Here is a 21,594-nt window from a genome sequence, read left to right on the forward strand (position 1 = left end):
TCTTTTCTTCATGAAAGGGTTGCTGATGTCTGCTGTCACAGTCATCATTCTTGTATTATATTTTGTAATTGATACCTTCTGGATCCAGAAACGTCTTTGGCTTGCAGAATGTACACCAATATATATTCAGTATTTTGTGAAATTCTTTATCATTGGTGTTACTGTTTTGGTTGTGGCTGTTCCAGAGGGTCTTCCACTTGCAGTAACTATCTCGCTGGCTTACTCTGTAAAGGTATGAGCAAAGAATGTGATGTAGTGTTTGCACTATGTATGCAATTATGCACAATTATGCAATAATTATGCAATAATTAAGTATAGGAATTTTCCCCCAAGGAACTACTTCAGCAATATTTGTTTGAAGTGGTTATTTAATAGCTTATTTCATTTATTTTCAAATTTTCTATGCCACTTGAATGAAAGATTACAAATGGCTTACAGCTTGGGCAGTACCACAAGCAAAACAAGATGGTAGTCAATCATTACCAAAAGCAACAGATCAGAATTTAAATATGAAAAAACTACCACAAACTTTCTCATAGAATTTGTTAAATAATGTTTGCAATGTAATGTGATGAAATTCATTTTCCAGTAGAATCAAGGGAGGGGTTATGCGTGGGTATTGTCACTCTGCAAAAAAGCAGCATTTGAACTGCCTTCCTGAATATTAACAGGAAGGATGTATCCTCCTTAATAGGGTGTAGATGGAAGGAACAACAAGAGGATTTCATTCGGTAAAGACTATCTCAGAGAAATGTTATTTCTAAGTAAACATTGTATTCAACTCCCGAATGGACCGGATTTTCAACATAGCTTTCCTAGCAGTATATATTGGGTAGATTCTACATGGTGTAACTGGTGTCAAAAATATTTAAAATCAAAGCTGTTTAGAACTTTATACATAATAGCAAGCTTTTTGAATTGATAGGTAATGCAGGTCCTCCAGTAAAGATAATTAGCAGGCAGGCCAGGCAACTATAGTTTATATTAACTTTTAAACATAGTTATAGTTACAAATGATATTAGCATAGTGGTGTCTAGGGCATCCACATGTAGACTGTATTTCAGTAATCCAAGTGAGAAGAGCATAAATAACCATTAGTAGTACTGTTAGAGACTGGATGGGGGTTAACAAGCTTGTGCTCAATCCAGAAAAGACCGAGTGGCTGTTGTGCTTCCCTCCCACGAATTGGCCAAGTGTTCCATCTCTCAGGCTGGGGGGTCAAATTGTACGCCCCTCAGATAGGGTTCGCAACTTGGGAGTCCTCATGGACCCTCAGCTGACTTTTGAACACCATTTGTCAGCTGTAACCAGGGGGGCATTTGCCCAGGTTCGCCTGGTGCACCAGTTGCGTCCCTACCTGAACCGGGAGGCCCTCACAACAGTCACTCGTGCCCTTGTGACCTTTAGGCTGGAGTACTGCAATGTGCTCTACATGGGGCTGCCCTTGAAGAGTATTCGGCGACTTCAGCTGGTCCAGAATGCAGCCGCGCGAGCGATCGTGGGTGCACCTCGATTCACCCACGTAACACCTATCCTCCGCGAGCTGCACTGGCTGCCTGTTGGATCTCCGGGTGTGCTTCATGGTGCTACTTGTCACCTACAAAGCCCTTCATGGTATTGGATCTGGGTACTTGAGAGACCGCCTACTGCCAATCACCTCCACTAGACCGATAAGATCGCATAGATTAGGCCTCCTCCGAATTCCATCAGCCAGCCAGTGTAGACTGGCAACTACTCAGAGGAGAGCCTTCTCGGTGGCTGCTCCGACCCTCTGGAATGAACTCCCCGTGGAGATCCGGACCCTCACCACCCTCCAGACCTTCCGCGCCGCACTTAAAATCTGGCTATCCCAGCTGGCCTGGGGTTAAAGACTCTAACCCCTACTCGAATTGTATGACTGTTGAGTTCTTAAATGATGTAGTGCTTTTTATGTTGTAAATTGTTTGTCCTTCCCCCCTCCCCCCCTTTTGAACTGTGAGCCGCCCTGAGTCCCCCCAGGGAAAAGGGCGGCATACAAATAAAGTGAAACTGAAAAGAAAAAAAAACTACTCTCTGCTGCAAGAATGGTCATAGTTGACACTTCAGCCAAAATTTAGCAAATACTTTCCTGGTCACAGCCTCCATCTGCTGCTGTACAAGTATTAGAGAACTCCCAAATGGGGAACTGGCTCTTTCTGAGGGAACAGAACTAAAGATGGAACAGTACAGTATGCTACGCTTCAAAGAAAAATGTTCAGAAATGACTTTGAGAGTTCCCCCATCATATGGCTTTTTGCCTTGCTTAACCCCTAGTGCATGTAAGTCCATTTCAAAGTCTTATGTGCCTATCTAGTAATAGAATGTGATGAGGACTTCAGAGATAAAACACCTAAGTGGAATTTGATGAAAAACATTTCATCTTAAGAATGAGCAACGAGACAAAGGAATGTTAAGTTGCAGAAAGTACTATCAAAGCCAAAGGATACAGCCAAATATCAGAACACAGTGCATTACATGAACAGATGGCAGCTCCATGATGGAGGTGGGCATGAAGGAGAGCAACAAGCAGAAGCAGTCTGTATTATTCATCTGATCTAATGGCTGGCACTCTTACAATCTAGAATTAAATATAAATTTTACCTGTTTATTTTTTTTATAAAAGATATGTATGGCCATTTATCTTAGAGCACAACTCTTGGCAGCGCACCCTAATAATAAAATTACAATCTATTTTTTTAAAAAAACCTTTAAAATGCCCCTGGTGTCCCATTCATCTCCTAGGATGATGCCCCCATAACTAACTTTAGACTCCCATTACTCTATCCCAGTGGCTTCTGGAAAACTAAAGACTGGGAGCCTGCCAGATTCTTTCCAAATGTTACAAATATGCAGCCTACTCCTTTATTTTGTCTGGTATCTGCTGGAAAACATTTGCGTTCATATAAGAAATTCAACTTGGGAAATATAGTAACAAATACTTTTTAAGAATGCCTTAATACTGTTCAGACATGATTTTGTCCTTTTTTGAAACAGAAAATGATGAAAGATAACAATTTGGTCAGACATCTGGATGCTTGTGAAACCATGGGAAATGCAACAGCCATTTGCTCAGATAAAACAGGAACCCTGACAATGAACAGAATGACAGTGGTCCAAGCATATATCAGTGAAAAGCATTATAAAAAAATTCCTGAAGTACAAGCTCTTCCTGATAAAACCTTATCATATCTTGTAACAGGCATCTCTGTTAATTCTGCTTATACTTCCAAAATCTTGGTAGGTATATATTGAAAAGACACATGCTTTAACATTGAACATATGTCAATCCAAGCTAAGTATTAGTATTTTGTTAATTAAGTATATTTTAATCAATGTTTGTGTAAAACTACTTAAATTTAACTTGTTAAAGATAAATATAGTAAAATTCTTTTTAAATATTTGTCATATTACAATATCTGTATATTAACAAAACATAATTAAACTTACAAGACCTTTCTTGTAATTAATGCTAGTAGTTGAGTTCTCTTGACTTTAATGGTGTTGGAAATAAACATTAAATGTAAAATGCTATGTTTACATTTGCTCTTCAAAGGTTAATCCGTTTTAAATTTATAAAGCATAACCAAACTTTATTTTGGGTAATATAGAACTAATGATCATGTAAAGTAATTTTAGCTTTATTTACTTATTAGCCTGCCCTCATTGTTTTTGCAAATCAGTCTTCTGGTTTCTAGCCTGGTGCTTAACCACTAGACCGTCTATTAAAAGATGCAAACAAATGTATATAGCATATTCTTAGCATAGGTAGAGGTTGATGATTTTAAGATGTTCTAGAACAGGGGTGTCAAACTTGCGTTGTCGCGTCATCACGTGACGTATTGCAACTTTTTTCTCCTTCACTAAAAGAGGGGTGGAGGTAGCCGGCATGTGACGTATCCAGCCTGCAGGCTGCGAGTTTGACACTCCTGTTCTAGAATGTAGAGAAAAAAATGAAATCCCTGTTATAGAGATAGATTAACAAGATTCATATTACAAGACCATATACATAGAAATGCCTTAAACAACTCACCAAACCAAATATAATCCATGTTTGACAGTTGGCAAATTGCTGCAGCCTCCATCCTATTTTACAATACCGAGATAGACAGCAAAAACAATTTTATTGAAAACCCATGAGCATGTTCAGTGAATTGAATCTTACTTGCTATATATGTCAATTCATGTACATTTCCACAACTACAAAACAACATTTGTGGTAATATAGGATTATGTTTTTAGATCGAAATAGCTTCTAACAGTTATGTAATTTGATCTAATTAAAAAAATCTCATGAGGAAAACTGGGATATAAAAACCTAAAGTAATAGTAGGTGTATGTGTATGGAGGGGAAGGGTGTGTGGCTTATTGAGAAGTTATCTCTAACTATCTGAGATTAAAATACACATTTAATATTGCACGTGGAAAAAAAGGTCAAAATAGTTTTTTTTAATTAATTTATCTGAGTCCCCAAAGGTAACTAAATCTTGAAGACAAATTACAATTATCCCACTGATCTTTTAATATTCTACAAAATTTACTCCATTTTAACTTCTGTAGTGTGTTTCTTGAGAAATGGGCTTTCATTGAAGCTACATGTAAGGCGTTTAATTTAATCACAGAATTCATAATTCATAAACTATTTCCAAAAGATTAAATCCTAAATTATTGTGGCTTATTTTTCTTGAAGCAAATTCCTAGTCAAAAAGATTGCATTTTTCTTTCAGCCTCCTGAAAAGGAAGGTGGCCTTCCTCGCCATGTTGGTAATAAAACTGAATGTGCCTTGCTGGGATTCCTTCTGGATTTGAAACGAGATTACCAGGAAGTTAGAAATGAAATACCAGAAGAGGCACTCTATAAAGTCTACACCTTCAACTCTGTTAGAAAATCTATGAGTACTGTGTTAAAGAACTCAGATGGCAGTTTCCGGATCTTCAGCAAGGGTGCTTCAGAGATAGTACTTAAAAAGCAAGTTATATTTTCTATTTGGAAATTCTTTGTATTTTTAAATGGTATTCTCTGGCATTTAAATAACTCTATTATAGACATTTGATTAAATATGTGAAAGGGTATTTGCTGGTATTTGTAACTTCTCAGTAGCCTTTCAAACTAGAATATATTCTATTTAGAATATTTGCTTTTTTGATAATGTTGAACAAGCAATCTTCAAAGTGGATATAAGGGTGTTTTTAATCTGTATTAGCAATTGAACACTTTTGTTTGACATGATGTGGTATTAGATTAATTCATAAATGTATCTTTTAACAAAGTTCCTTAATTTTAGAAACAATTAAGCCTTCCTTGGCCATTCCTGAAAGAGGGGATATTCCCAGGACCTTTTAAGAAGGCTCTGTTTGTTCTCTCCTTAAGAAACCATCAGTCAATCCCACCTGCCTGGACAATTTTTGTCCAGTTTTTCATCTTCTTTTTAGAGAAAGTAGTAGAAAAGGTGGATATTTGGCAGGTGAAATAGATTTCCTGGATTCCTTTCAGTCTGGATTCAGGCCTGAGTATAAGACAGAGACAGCCTTGGTCACACTTATAGACTATCTCTGGTAAAAGCAGCCTTCAATACCATCAGCCATGGTGCCCTTTTGGGCCAGTTTCATAAGATAGGGCTTGCTGGCACAGTTTTAAAGTGGTTCAGCTCCTTTCTCTAAGATCACTCAGTGTTGATAGGGATTAAAAAATTGGTGTTGATAAAAATCCTAGGTGTTGATGAAAAATCAGTGTTGATGAAAATTCCAACCCTGAACTATTCACTTGTGGCTTCCCACAAGGCTCGGTACTCTCTACTCTTGTATTTAACATCTACATGAAGCCACTGAGTGAGAACATCCATCACCATGAGTTGAGAGACTATCAATATGCTACTTATACTTGACTCTACATTTCTACATGTGGTAACCCAACTGATGTTGTCTCTGTCCTCTCGTGATGCCTGGAGATTGTGGGATCCTTGATAGGAGACACTGGACAAGACTAAATGGGTTTGAGTGCACAGACCCTCAAGATACTGCACTTTGTCATCTCTGGTTCTTGATGGGGTTGTATTTCTCTGTTCAGAACCAGTTCACAATTTGGAGGATCTTCTGGACTCATGTCTCCTGCTGAAAGAGCAGGTAGCGAGGTGTGATTAGGAGAGCTTTTGCCCACTCTGGTTTGTGCACTAGTTGTAACCTTTCCTGGATCTTGACTCTGTACTCAGCTACTCAAGCCCTGGCTATCTCTCGTCTGGACTAATTCAATGCACACTACATGGGGCTATCCTTGAAATCCATTCAGAAGCTTCAGTTGGTGCAAAATGTGCCAGTGAGACCAGTTTTTGGAGCCCTAGTATGGCTTATATTATACTGCCCGGTGAACTACATTGGCTACCGGTCTGCTTCCAAGTGCAGTTGGTTATGACCTTTAAAGCCCTTAATGGCATTAAGTCCAGGCTACCTGATGAACCATATTGTCCCACTAAGTCTTTCCCATTCTACTCATGCTGGTAGAGAGGGCCTACTGCAGATTCTGTCGGTCAAAGAACTCTGCCTGCCAGGTTCCAGAAGAAGAGCCTTCTCTGCCGCAGCACCTGCCCTTTGGAACACCCTGACCTCCGGGATAAGATCTGTCCCCAGTCTCCTCTAATTCTGTAAGAGCCCAAAGATCTGATCCTGCAAGTTGACCTGGAGACTCAATGGGGGAGTTCACCTCTGGAAGTGGCTACTGGATTAATAGCAGACTCAACCACCACCCAGGCTGCCCACTCATCCATCTTTTTTTTTTTTTTGCTAATCATATTGATGTGTGTGCTTTGTTTTCTTTTTTTTTTTTTTTTTTTTGATTGCTAGTACTATGAATTTTATTATTTACTGGAATTACTGTTAAAAAATAATGGCATTTCCTGGGAAGCTTTTATCAGTTTAGCTCTTGAACAGTTTCATTATTGTGCCTTATTTATAGAATCTTGTAGTTAGTAATAGCTGTGAATATACTGCACAGAGAGAAAAATACATTTTGAAGGTTTAATATTCTTTTATTAAAAAACATTTGTCAAATAGTGCAATAAGTGTAGCTCCTCTTGTTTGAAAATGATGTTTTATACTTACAATTTTTATACTATCTACCATAGTCAATTTTGACTCTTGGTGATCGCCTGGACCTTCTCTTGGCTAGATTGCCTCCTTCCTAAGGCTTTGTCACCCAGTTTGGCTTTGTGCTTCAGGTGGGACTAGAACTCACAGTCTCCCAGTTGCTATCTTGATGCCTTAACTGCTACAACAAACTGGCTCTTATGTCTTAATGTTTTTAACCTTTAGACTATGCATCAAAATATTCCTACTTAGAAATCTTCTAAGTTCATCCCAAACCATGTTAAGTGCATTATGAATTCATAGTGTTTGCATTTTATCCTTTTCATATTTTTTTTCTAACATTCTTCCAATTTCTCTTCATCACTAAACCCTGGTACACATTTTTCACAAATTGTTCAGTGGAGTTAAACAAAATTTCCATAAATTAAAAGCATTAAAAAAAAAAAAAACTTATTAGGTATTGAGAGTGAACTTTTTGAGTTGGAAGAGATTTCATTGACATTCAGAGCCTTGAAATGGGTTGTATTTTTTGTAGGTGTTTCAAGATACTAAGCGCTAATGGTGAACCAAAAGTATTCAGACCAAGAGACCGTGATGATATTGTAAAAACTGTTATAGAACCTATGGCATCAGAGGGACTCAGAACAATATGTCTAGCATTCCGAGACTTCCCAGCTGGCGAACCTGAACCAGAATGGGATAATGAAAATGATATTGTCACTGGTCTTACATGCATTGCTGTTGTAGGCATTGAAGATCCTGTGAGACCTGAGGTAGGGCAAAATGTCTTTCATTGTGGTTTGAGGATTTAATAACCATTGATTTAAACTTGTCTTCCAAGCCTTTCTGGAAATGAGTAATAGATATTCTTAGTACTGTTTTTGGAAAGTAGATGAATTCCCACATTTCCTTTGTTCTTTATTTAAGAGTAGTGATTGAATAATATTCACTATAATAGGTATTATTTTAATAGGTATTAAAATTGCTTAAAGTCACAGAAATAGGTTCTTACTCATTAGAATAATTCTGAAGCCATTTCTTCAAAATGCAGATGTTATAATATGTTTTGTGCTATATGATGTGATTGTTATAGTTTCATTTTTTACATCTGTTGCCTAAGAATTAGGTTTTGCCACAAATTCTTTGTGCATCAATTAAACTAACATGCTCCAGTCTTTTTATTTTACTTGAACCTCTTAGTAAGTCAGCTTTAGAGTAAGCATAAAATCTTATACTGAGTAACCAGAGGTGGGTTCCTACCAGTTCGCACCTATTCGGTAGAACCGGTTCGTCAAATCTATGGAACCGGTTAGAAGAGGTTCCACCAGTGGACCTGGAAAGTAGGCCACACCTACAGAAGAGGTTCCAAGAATTTTTGAAACCCACCACTGTGAGTAACATAGTCAATGAGCTGACTGTCTCATATGTACCAGGAGTTGTATTAGTGCCCTTCTAAGATGTTAAGTTGCAATTTCCAGATTACTTACTTCAGGGATTGATGGGAGCTTAATTCCCAAACATTGGGAGGATATCAATTGCCTAACTGTGACCTTAGGAACATTATAGTCACGCATCACAGTTAATGTATATCTTTAGGACTTGAAAGAAGAAGTTAGGGATACATGATCATAGACGAAACCTACGTGGTCACTAGGAACTGAAAATAATTTAATGCCACATGATGAAATATATGTAAAATATATCAGCATTGAAACTTAAATAACATAAAATTATTGACACATACATGGAATTAAACCTTAGTATTTTAGCCAAAAGCAGGTTAACTCTTTTTAAATTAATCATTGCTGAGAAATTACTACATAATTAGTTTTTCCCTCTCCTTAGGTACCAGATGCAATTAAAAAATGCCAGCGTGCTGGTATAACTGTCCGTATGGTTACTGGTGACAATATTAACACTGCTCGTGCTATTGCATTAAAATGTAGTATTTTGCATCCTGGCGAAGACTTCTTATGCCTGGAAGGCAAGGAATTCAATAGACGAATACGTAATGAAAAAGGAGAGGTGGGTATGGTTAATATTCTTTTTTTGACTTATGAAAACTTAGTTATGAAATTAATCTAAGCTATCTTTACAGATAGAACAGGAGCGAATAGACAAAATTTGGCCAAAACTTCGGGTACTTGCAAGGTCTTCTCCCACTGACAAACATACACTGGTGAAAGGTAAATACTTTTTCTAACAGATTTTACAGACAGCTTTTTGGTCAATCGGTTCTTCAATAGCTAGAAATGCTCTTGAGAAATAGAAGACTATATCTTACTATGCAGTATAAATGTTGGATTTAGATAGACATTTATTCAGTTTTAGTAAATGAATGGATAAATTACTGAAATTTGTAACAGTATAAATATGTGCTATTATAACAATATAAATATGTACTGTTGTAACAAATACTTGTTGTTTTTAGGAATAATCGATAGCACAGTGTCAGAACAAAGGCAAGTTGTAGCAGTGACTGGTGATGGAACCAATGATGGACCAGCGTTAAAAAAAGCAGATGTTGGCTTTGCTATGGTAAGGAGTTTAACAAATATTATAATTGTTACTAATAAGTGCTTTTATAAACTGAAATGTCTGTGATATAATGTTAACATTATATTGAAGATTGAACAAAATTAGCTTACATATAGCAGTGGGCAAAGCAGGATTGTAGCTTCCTGTGTTCATTAGCCTTCTCTGCTAAGATTACCTTGGGATAATTGCACAATTAATGAGGAGGTCCAAATTTGATGTCAATATCCTTGTATGTAAATTTAAACAGCAGTTGAGTTCCACAACTTAACTGTGTCTGTTCAGAGAGAGGCTAAAAATAACAAAATATGTTTTCAATTTTTCTTGAGAGTAAATCTGAAATTATATATAATTATTGATGTGAAGAATGTAGAAAAATGTTAGATGATATATGTATTCTGTTAAGTTATTAGTTGAAATAGGTACAATTTTTGGAATATTTCTGAGAATGATACTAAATGATTGGGGAGGGAATCACATGATCAACTTAAAACTGGAAATACTTTCACAAAGATAACCATTTTAAAGTTTGGTGTAGGGTTGTAATGTGTTCCATCTTAACTTTAAACTCATTGAGTACATAATTCTAAGATCAATATTCTTCTATTTTCCTTTGCTTTTTATAATAACGGGCATCTAAGATAAATGTGGTCCTTTATTTATTATAATTTGGTGTCAGTTATATTATTTAGCAGGATAATAAACAATCAAATGATTCTCAACACCTTTTTAATAATGTGGAATTGGGTAACTATGTTTTTTCTAAGGAGTAGTCAGATAGTCTTTCTGATTCTAAGAAATCAGGTATACCTGTGAGCGCTTAAGTTGCAGGTACTTCCATATCATTGTCATGCAAATTTTGTATAACATTTTCATTTAATTGAGGCACTGAGGAAAACAGGCAAGCTTGTATTATTGCATATGATATTAGTAACAAATGTCCTGTTCTGAATAGTTAAATATCATCTGTTTCTCAAATGATTTGTCAAAGTTTTAAGGAACCACACCTTGAATCTAAAACATACTTCACACTGCCTCCTTGACCTAGACTATGAGGAATTTAATTAGTATAAATTAAATTCTCAGAAGCTGTTCTCCTGTGCCATCTACTGGCTTTGAGGGTTATCTTAAATTAGAAGTCAAAGCTACTTAACATAATGGCCATTTTTTACTTTTTCACTTAAGCATGAAATGTGCAAAATGTTAACGAAGACAGAGAAATCTTTATGTAATTCTCATTATACTATAAAATTATTATAGCTGAAAAATGGCACATCATTTTTAATTCCCTTCCATTTCAGGTAGTCCTTGACTTAATGACCAATTTAATTGCTTGGCATCTGGCATGTATTTTATGACAATTGCACTGTCCCAGAATCATGTGATCATCATTTGTAACCTTCCCAGCAGGCTTCCAACAAACAGAGTCATTGGGGGAAGGCAGGTTCACTTCATGACTACATAATTCACTTAACTGCAGAGATTCACTTCAAAACTCTGGCAAAAAAGGTCTTAAAATGAGGTGCAACTCATTTAACAACTGCCTTGCTTAGCAGTGGAAATTTTGGGTTCAATTGTGGTTGTAAACCGAGAACTACCTGTAGAAAGAAATTCAATATTTTCAAAAACTCTACGATATTGTAGTATTGCAGTTATATACATAGATATATTTAGCTAAGCACCACTGAATTCAGTTTTTACGATAGAATCATCAATAAGATTTTTCATAATAGCTTCCACGGCAGTTGATCTTTTTGCATAAATATTGATATTATAATATCTACTTTAAAAAAGTGAGTATGACAAAATAATTCTGAGCTTCCTTAAATTTCATGCTAATGGGTATTTTTCCATTATTCAAGATTTTAAAAGTATACTAAAGAAGAAACAAAATTATTAGCTCTAATCCAGAGTTTTCAAGAATTGTTTAATTACGCCATGTAATTACTTCCATGGCAATTTGCAATTCACAAGGAATTGTATGATAGCAAATGAATGGATTGGAAGAACAAATAGGAAGGAACCTGCCCCTACTCTGTTCCTTTGCATAAATGGCCGGCCATAAAGAAAGTCTTCTCCTCCACGCTTGGCAGACAGCAGGAAGAATGACATACCTCTTTATTCTTCCTTATTTTTGTGACTAATAACAGATAGGGGGGTATAAAAGTAAGTAGTATATAATTTTGGCTGTCATAATATTCAAGGATCATATGTAATTTTGTTTTGTTTTGTTTTTTCTCTTTCAGGGTATTGCTGGAACTGATGTAGCTAAAGAAGCTTCTGATATTATTCTTACAGATGACAACTTCTCAAGCATTGTTAAAGCAGTTATGTGGGGGCGAAATGTGTATGATAGTATCTCCAAATTCCTTCAGTTCCAGCTTACTGTTAATGTAGTAGCTGTAATTGTTGCTTTCACGGGAGCATGTATTACACAAGTAAGTATTATGTATTCATTTGCATGTAATGGGATTAAAACAGATTGAATCAATGCAGTTAATTTTGAAAGTGATTTCTTATTTGGTAGATTTATGTCTCACGTTTCTCTAGGAGTTCATCAGGCTCTCAAATCTCCTTATCCCATAACAATGTTCCTATAAGAGAGCTGGATTGAAAAAGAGTAACTGCCCAAAGTAACACAGTGAGGATCCATGGCTAATATAGAACTAGAAGCTGGATGGATTTTTCTAGTTTCAGCTTAACTTCTTAATCACTACATCACAGTTTAAAGTACAATAATAAAGCCTGATTGGTAATATTAAATGTTAGATAATTTAATTTCTTAGGATATTTGTGATTATATTAGAAAACATGTTAATTTTTCAGGACTCTCCACTTAAAGCTGTACAGATGTTATGGGTAAATCTCATAATGGATACCCTAGCTTCACTTGCTTTGGCAACAGAACCCCCCACAGAAGCACTTTTGCTGAGAAAACCTTATGGTAGAAACAAACCTCTCATCTCACGGACCATGATGAAGAATATTCTGGGTCATGCTTTCTATCAGCTTGTGGTTGTCTTCACACTGTTGTTTGCTGGTAAGAATATTATAATTTAAATCTCTGGTATACAGTACCTTCTGAACCCTGCTTGCTTTATTGTGAGCATTTCTTCAATATTTAAAGAAATGCTAAGGGACATTGATATGTTAATAGAATGTTAAAGGAGAAAGACATGTTAACAGAAGACTAAAGCAATGTTTACAAAAACATGAATTTGAGTGGCATTTTGAGAATATTTATCTCTTGTTTTCAGGTGAAAAAATATTTGATATTGATAGTGGAAGAAATGCACCTCTTCATGCTCCTCCTTCAGAGCACTACACAATTGTGTTTAATACATTTGTGATGATGCAGCTATTTAATGAAATAAATGCCCGAAAAATTCATGGTGAAAGGAATGTATTTGAAGGCATTTTCAATAATGCTATATTCTGTACTATAGTCCTTGGAACATTTATTGTACAGGTGGGTAGATTTTTTAAAATAAAGTCATGCAGAATTTGGAGGGTTAAAGTTTTTAGAGGCCAATGATTGCTGTCTGTATAATTAATATTAGGATAGGACACCCCTTGATAAGTTCAGAATTTCTTTAAATGGAAAACATACCTGTATCGCATTAGAAGATTATTTGATCTGTGCAAATGAGGTTTTATCATTGATAGTATGCTTACAAAAATATGTTTGTGTTATTGTTAATTTTAATATTTCTGCTAAAGATGTATATGTTCATATCACACTCATGTTGGCTTATAGCAAGCTTGAGAATTAGAATGTGTTCACATAATAAGAGCCATCATGGTGCAGTGGTTTGAATGCAGTATTGCAGGCTAACTCTGTCCACTGCCAGGAGTTCAAATTTGATTGGCTCAATAGCAATAGCAATAGCAGTAGACTTATATACTGCTTCATAGGGCTTTCAGCCCTCTCTAAGCGGTTTACAGAGAGTCAGCATATTGCCCCCAACAATCCGGGTCCTCATTTTACCCACCTCGGAAGGATGGAAGGCTGAGTCAACCCTGAGCCGGTGAGATTTGAACCGCTGAACTGCTGATCTAGCAGTAGCCTGCAGTGCTGCATTTAACCACTGCGCCACCTCGGCTCTAAGTCAAGGTTGACTTAGTCTTCCATCCTTCCAAGGTTGGTAAAATGAGGACCCAGATAGTTGGGGGCAATATGCTGACTTTGTAAACCACTTAGAGAGTGCCATAAAGCACTATGAAGAAGTATATAAGACTATTGCTATAATTTGGTATTATAAAAATCAAAAGTGTTAATAATTTATCTTGAAACACAAGATAGGGTTATTTATAACATAGCTATATATTATAATTATTTTTGAAAGACTTCCTTCAGGTTTTCCTTCAATCCAAGGAAATCATCTCCGTGATGGAGCCCACTTGTGAAACCTTTTGCCCCAGACATAAATAACCCTGGAAGTTCTGGTGTAGGACGATATATTCTTCTTAAGTAAAAACTAAAAAGTTTATATATTCTGAAGGGAAAGCAGATAATGTTTAGAAGTTGACGATCAGTTGTGTATGCTAGAAACGTAAAATAATGGAAGGAACACAGCTTGTCTCATTTTGGCCTAATGTCTATACATTTGTTAATATGATTTGAGAAGAGTAATAAGTTTTTATAAAGTCAATGTTATCTGGAAGTACACAGTGAAAATTGGAAGCTATAGAAGATAACCTTGGATTTGTGAAGCTTAGGGTACAGTAGAAAACATCTTTTTACAATGGACAGCAAAATTGCAAGCCATTCCAATGACATATGTCCTCTGTCTACTTATGAATTGGTTCATGTAATGGCTAGAATTACAATCTTTTTAAATACTTACTGAAATTCTATCATAAAAGCCAATACCTTCATTGTTTAATCATTTCAAATAGCTAATGCAATCATTATTTTTCTTAACAGATAGTTATTGTACAGTTTGGTGGGAAGCCTTTCAGTTGCTCAGAGCTTACAGTAGAACACTGGTTGTGGTCAATTTTTCTAGGCATGGGAACACTTCTCTGGGGCCAGGTATGTAATACTAATTTTGTAGTTCAATTCCTCAAATACCAAAGCTTGTGTTTTAGAATGCATTTTACTCAGTATATGGCTTTTTTCACTGTCATTAATTTTCTCATTGCTGCTCTGCTATTGCTGTTTTAAACTTTGAAATTTCAGAACAATATATAGAAAAGAAAGCAAGTAATACAATCTTATCATTATGCATCCAAATGCATAGAAGTATTATGCTGCAATATTGACTAGCTACGATTTGTTTAGTCCCTCTCCAAAAAAACAGTGAAAAAGTTTAAGCTAGCTGTTTTTTATTTGAACCCTTTAGAGGAAGGGCGACTGAATCTGTCACTAATTCTAAAAGGGAATTTGAACATAAGGGAAAGTTTTCATAAATGTGTGTGTTTTTTTTTATTTCCCATTGTTATAGTTGATATCAACTATTCCAACCAGTCAGTTGAAATTCCTTAAAGAAGCTGGCCACGGAACACAAAAGGAAGAGATTCCTGAAGAAGAGTTAGCAGAAGATGTGGAAGAAATTGATCATGCTGAAAGAGAGCTAAGGCGTGGTCAGATCTTATGGTTTAGGGGTCTAAACAGGATACAAACTCAGGTATGGTCTTGTAAAGGTAGGAAATAGGGTTGAGGACTTGACATTTCCTCATTGTTCTTAGTATTGGTTTGAATTGTAGTCATAAAATGTGTGACTGAAATCTTTATATGGGAAAAGTATTAGCTGTTTAAACCTTCAAATTCCTTCTTTACTTCATCACCAAATGTGCTTCTCGCCTCTTTACCTGCTCTATAAAAGTGCCTTTTTTTCTTTGCTTTTTATGTGTTGTAGATGGGATGCTCCTTTCTCTTGTTCTCTCTCTCTCTTGCTGAGCAAGCTGTCACAATCTCTGATTCCTTGCAGATGGATGTAGTGAATGCTTTCCAGAGTGGAACTTCCATTCAGGGGGCCCTAAGGCGGCAACCTTCCATCGCCAGCCAGCATCATGATGTAACAAATATTTCTACCCCTACACATGTAGTGTTTTCCTCTACCACTACTACTACTACTACTACTTCTGATTCTACTACTGTGGGGTGTGAGTGTGTGTTCATAAGTGCATGAAATTAACGTTTCCTAATTCACGCATCTAACGTTTCATTCTTTCCTTCAGTCGTTAAATTCATCATTAACATTTTTTCACATTTTTACCTTCAAAATGGGAGTCTTACCCCCCCCTACCTTTTTCAAGGGTCACAGTTCAAGTGGAACAATTGAAACAATTCTATACAGTAAAAACCTTTAACATGCACATAATACCTTCATACTTGCACAGAAGAGACATTTTTGAAAAATATTTATAGTAATAGCTACAAATATTTGAGTATATGTCTTGAAGTCTCTAAACAAAAAGATCTACAAACTTGTTTAATGAAATGCTTAAAGCTGGCCCAAACCAAATATGTTTAATTCATGTTTATTTCTGTAACTTCAGAATAATTTGTAGATCATGTGGGAAAGGGCTTTAATTTGCAGCAGCAAAAGTAGCAGATATATTTTTCACTATTTTATGTGCTAAGCTCTTTCCAGAATTAACAGTATATAAAGTGAAGATGCTATAAATACTAAAATGGCCTTTATGTAAAAAAAATAAATAATGTGTGATAATAAAAGCCTTGTTCAACTCTCCCAACAATGCCATTGAAATGACATTAGCCTTTTGGAGACATCCTCATAGTCAGTGGTGATGTTTACAGGTAAGAAAGTCTTCACTGACAGGCATGTTATTCAGAATGTCACATGATGACCATTCCATCATGTAATGCCTAAGTGGAATTGCAATATTTAGTTATGGAAATATATATATATAATATGCCATTCTATAAAGAGGTTACGTTCATGGCACAAGTGAAAAAGAACTATAGAGACAGAAATAAGAAATAGATCTGTTCCATCTGGCTTCTAATGGGGGCTTTTGATAGACATTGCTTTCCAAAAGAGACTTTAATGTCTTTGGATTATAATTTAAAGTTCCATTTGAAATAGTAGACATACACAAAATATAGTGCATATAATATCAGACTTAAGTTAAATATTCTGAATGTAGGTTGATCATACACTGGGTTTCATACTATTGAAGTTGTAAACATGAGGACTATTCTGGATTACTTATTATAGATAGTAAAAGCCTTTTTCCCTTTTATTTATAGTCTTTGTTTTCTTCATTATTAATTGTGGTGTTAGCTTCCTTTCCTTACATATTCCAACTTAAATATTAATGGAAATGTCCTGTGTTTATAGGATCTTTTCATTAATATTTGTAAAAAGCATCTTTCTTACTGTTCATCAATTTTTGAAAGCAATAATTTGAAATGCCTCACAATTTACTTCAATTACCTCACTACAACCACAGTTTGGGGCACAAAATGTTGGAGCTCTTTTGAACAGGGAGAAGCTATAGAGCAGAGGTGTCAAACTCAATTTCATTGAGGGCTGCATCAGGGTTGTTTTACCTGGGGGGAAGAGTGGGTGTGGCCAGAGCGAGTCACTCATGTAGGGGGCATCTGTGGTGGCTTCAGAGCTTTGCCAAAGAAAATGGGCTCCCAAGCTCCATTTTCGGCTGCGACGGCCTCCTGCAACCCTCTGCCGCCCTCTCAAGCTCCGTTTTTGCTGGCAGAGGCAACATGGGCCAGTCCTTTGCTGTTTTCAGAGCAGCCCCATGGGCCAGACCAAAGCATGCTGTGGGTTGGATATAGCCCCTGGCCTTGAATTTGACACCCCCGCTATAGAGTGAAGTTGGGAAAAGAACTAGAGTTGTTTATATCTACAGCAGCTTCAGCATTGACTCTATTGGCATATGAAGGATATGGGAAGTCTTAATTGAGCAAATACCAGTTTCAGAAAAAATCTGTCTCTTTTTGTTTCATTACCAAAACTAGATGACATCATCAGTTACTTACTTTGGTAATGAAATGTCTGTAGGAAGAGAATCAACCTCACAAAACACCAAAAACCAAATAAATAAAAATGTTTAGCTAGGCTTGTGCATACCACTAATTTTAATTTGATGAGACACATTTATTTTCAAGTGATGATCTAGAACTTACTGTATATAAAAATGGCAACTGGGATATTTGAAGCAAAAAGCTTAAAATATATCCAAAGGTATTTAAAATATGTTTGCATAATTCTGAGTCGGCTCATATTTTTGTCATTTGAGCATATTTCTATGAAAGTATTTTATGTGATATATACTCAAATATTTAGATTAAATCCAGCACTTGCATAGCTCGAACCACAGTTCCCAGCATTTGTTTAAAAAACAAACAAACTTAAAATTCTTAAAGTCCAGCTAGTAGTCTATAATTCCATATTCTAAAAGTCTAATATTCATCTGTCTTTAAAAGAGTAGAATTTATCAACTGATTTAATATTTTTGACATTTCATATTAATTATAAAAGTAGATAGCTTCAATTTTGCAGGTTGACATTTTGAACCAATTTTTTTTTTTTTTTTACATTTATTTCTGTTATAGCCTGAAAGTGCTGTTCGGAAATGCTCTTCATTTTAATTTTTTTACAGTTTATTGCAAGTTCCACTGCATTGTATAAATTCAATTCATTCATCTTACCTATGTGGATTCAACCTCATAAACATTCCCCTAGGGATAATATTATTAAACAATAACATTTGTGCTTTTCATACTCACAGATTCGAGTGGTGAATGCATTTCGTAGTTCCTTATATGAAGGATTGGAAAAACCTGAGTCCCGAAGTTCAATCCACAATTTTATGACTCATCCTGAGTTTAGAATAGAAGATTCTGAAACTCATATTCCACTTATTGATGATACTGATGCTGAAGATGATGCTCCAACAAAGCGCAACTCAACTCCTCTTCCACCATCACCCAACAAAAATAACAATGCGGTTAATAGTGGAATTCATCTTACGACAGACTTCAGTAAGTCTGCTACCTCTTCATCCCCAGGGAGCCCACTGCATAGTTTGGAAACATCACTCTGATTGTATGCTGAATGTTAACACACTAGCTGCATTTAAAGAAACACACTGAAACTGGGCTTTCTCCCTCACTACGATGGACAAGATGGTATTCTTGTCTCGGACTTCAACAAGAAGATAAAATTGTACGAATGTAGATTTATTTTTTTAAAAAGAAGCTTTCTGGCAGACTTCAGGGTGCTTTTCTTGGGGAGGGGAAAGTGGGAGTAATAATGAACTCTGACAGATAAACAGTAACTTGCTTATGTGTCCTGTGGATCATTAGCTGTACTTAAGAATGGCCCATAAGAATGTCTTACCTGAACTTATGTTCTTAATTCCTTTGATGAGAGGGCTGGATTGGGCAGGAGAGCCCAGGATCACCAAATTTATAATTTTCATTTCTGCTCTTGGCTGTTAATAATTTGAATTATTTATGTTTATAAATAATGCAGATCTGTTTACAAGGTTTGTAGATACTTTTTTGTTCCTGTTCAGAGATGGGAAGTTTCCTTACAAATGATGTAGAAAAAAATAGTCCATCAAATACTGCTGTATTTCAGGAAAGGGTGTTTCTATTGAAACTGTACTAAAATTTTTGCGTGCAACTTACCTTGTTAAATATTGTAGATAAAACTGCTACTACTAATAGCCAAATAGGTAACACTAATGCTTTGAAGAAAAAAAAGAGCAATGGTGTTCTAATGAAGTTATGGCCTCTGTCCTAATTAGTTTCTTAAACATTTACTACTTAATGGTTTTGAAACAATTGTAAAAAATTTTAAAATTCAGTACTCGCTGAACATGTTCAGAATTTAATAGAGGATTGTTTAATGCAGGACCTATGATGGAGCTTGCTTGAAATATTTTTGTTATCTCAGGCAAAGTGGATTAAATCAAAATACATCAGAACTTTGCTCCTTTTTGTTTTTGTCTAGAAACAGTAGCTTGGTGAACTGTGAGTGGAGCTGTTTATTTTTCTGACCTAAATATCTTTATAGCATGAAGGCTATTGGTATTTGGAAAGTTATGAATAGTTACCATACACTGTTTTGAAATTCATTTGAGTTAAAATAAATCACCCCTTTTGATAAAATAAATATGCGGCAATGGTTTTTATAGAATCCAGCATCTTTATAAATATTAGGTTTTGGTGGCTTCACTAGATGCTAAAGAACAAAGACTGTGGACTGTTTCTGATTTTATGCAGAAGAGGTGCTCTGGAATACATGGAAGTATGAATACAACATCTATCTGTAACACTTTAAAGCTGCCATGCAGTCCAAGGGGAAAAAAAAGTTGTAGACAGGTTTTCTTTGCATTCCTGCATGTTCCAAAACCCCTGTTCCTGATCTGATCTGAAGCACTGCACAGTCCAATCCTCATTCACAAGAGTGAGAGATAGAAATAAATCACATTAGAAACTTTTTCCAGTCTAAAAGAAAATATGAATAAAAGTATGTTCTCCAATATGCCTATCTTTGATAATTTGTTTTTCTTAACCAATAATTGAACATGTCCATTTTTCTTTTTGTATTTATTATCAGTGTCTAGTTTTAATTTTTGCATTCTGATGATTTGGGTTGTATTCTTTCTTTTTGCCAGAACAGCCCAATAGAATAAGGATAAATACCTTACTGAAAATATAGGGCAGGTAAGGAGAAACATGTTCCTCTCTGATAATATTTTTTCTCAATCATGACAGAATAATTTTCTACTCTTCAGAATGATCTACTTATATATATTTTTTCTGAAAGAGATGTATATTCCTCATAAGAAAACTTGGAATATGTCTGCTGCTAAATCAGACATTAACTTGTCTGGGAGCTGAGCTAACAAAGGAAGAAGGGAATGCATCTTAAATTTAGTATATAATATTTAAGCACCTCAAGAATATGATAGTTACATCTGTGAACATTAGCTTGTTTTCTCGGGAAGCAATTTCAGACATGTGTAATGTTACAGCTAGATTTTATCGTTCAGATTTCAAGTAAAATATACAGGGATTCAATAATGGTTAATTGTCCTTTCACTGGACACTGTATCCATCCATAAGGTTTTGCATTTTGTATCCAAATATCAACCATTCATTTTCTAGTTGTTTTGTCCTTTATCCTATTTAGAGAACTTACTATTTATGCCGATATAGTAATTATTTTCAGATTCTTATTTTGTAAGTGGATAAGAAGTATGGTTTGGAAAGGTAGTATTTATGTAACTGGGAGAATGATGTAATTGCAACGCATATTGAAGAATGAGATGTAATTGTTCAAACTATCTCAGCTGTGTATGATTCATTATAGTTGTTATTTTTTAAACTTGCTATTTGGAAAGATTTTCTTTTAATGGTAATCATCATTATTTGAATATCCAAACTCTAGAGTGAATTCTACAGGTCATACCTCAAGGAGAAATTTAATTTACTCACAAATTAACTTTTTCAATCCTGTTGACTGCAGTATATTGAGTCTTAATAGTAAGTGTAATCTAATACCAAGGATATTTGTTCTATAATTTTACTACTATGAAAGCAACATAATTTCATTATTTATTAAAGTAGTTATTACTGCTTTTCAATTACTGACCCCACATTGCTTTTCCTGGTTGTAAGGCTTACTTTCATTTTGCTTGATGTAACTTAAATAAATAAATATGCTGTTTATCTGTCTCTGGATGGGGACTGAAATCTCTGAAAATATTTTACTTGAAATACATAATTTTATTCTGAATATGTAGCCTGTTCTGTATCTGACTTTTTACTTTGTGATATGTACCTCATTAGGATTCCAATTTGAAATACTATTTGAATTAATTTTAGCTAAATATGGATTCAAGTGAAATTAATATTCAGGACAAATTAACACTTGCAAAAATCAATAATAAAGAATAGACTCAATATTAGATAATAATTGCATATATAGATACAGCAGCAATGTAAACTACTCCCAAAA

At 35.3% G+C, this 21,594-nt stretch overlaps 1 protein-coding gene across 5 annotated transcripts in view; it reads left to right on the forward strand.

The window, feature by feature from the left end:
• The window catches only part of ATP2B1 (ATPase plasma membrane Ca2+ transporting 1), an 81,508-nt gene extending 60,197 nt beyond the window's left edge, over positions 1 to 21,311 (forward strand). For 4 of the 5 annotated variants that reach the window (XM_032221153.1, XM_032221156.1, XM_032221154.1 and 1 more), the window contains 13 exons: positions 18 to 232; positions 3,014 to 3,256; positions 4,744 to 4,985; positions 7,632 to 7,869; positions 8,942 to 9,121; positions 9,195 to 9,282; positions 9,528 to 9,634; positions 11,878 to 12,069; positions 12,458 to 12,671; positions 12,889 to 13,100; positions 14,559 to 14,666; positions 15,079 to 15,261; positions 18,353 to 21,311. In XM_032221153.1, coding sequence (XP_032077044.1) covers positions 18 to 232; positions 3,014 to 3,256; positions 4,744 to 4,985; positions 7,632 to 7,869; positions 8,942 to 9,121; positions 9,195 to 9,282; positions 9,528 to 9,634; positions 11,878 to 12,069; positions 12,458 to 12,671; positions 12,889 to 13,100; positions 14,559 to 14,666; positions 15,079 to 15,261; positions 18,353 to 18,667 — 2,537 coding nt within the window. In that variant the 3' untranslated portion in view covers positions 18,668 to 21,311. Of the gene's footprint in view, positions 1 to 17; positions 233 to 3,013; positions 3,257 to 4,743; positions 4,986 to 7,631; positions 7,870 to 8,941; positions 9,122 to 9,194; positions 9,283 to 9,527; positions 9,635 to 11,877; positions 12,070 to 12,457; positions 12,672 to 12,888; positions 13,101 to 14,558; positions 14,667 to 15,078; positions 15,262 to 15,564; positions 15,679 to 18,352 lie in introns of all 5 variants that reach the window. The other variant, XM_032221157.1, reaches the window with a different exon arrangement.
• The last annotated feature ends 283 nt before the right edge of the window (positions 21,312 to 21,594 follow it).

Source organism: Thamnophis elegans, chromosome 7, assembly GCF_009769535.1.
Source record: "Thamnophis elegans isolate rThaEle1 chromosome 7, rThaEle1.pri, whole genome shotgun sequence".
NCBI classification, from domain to species: domain Eukaryota; kingdom Metazoa; phylum Chordata; class Lepidosauria; order Squamata; family Colubridae; genus Thamnophis; species Thamnophis elegans.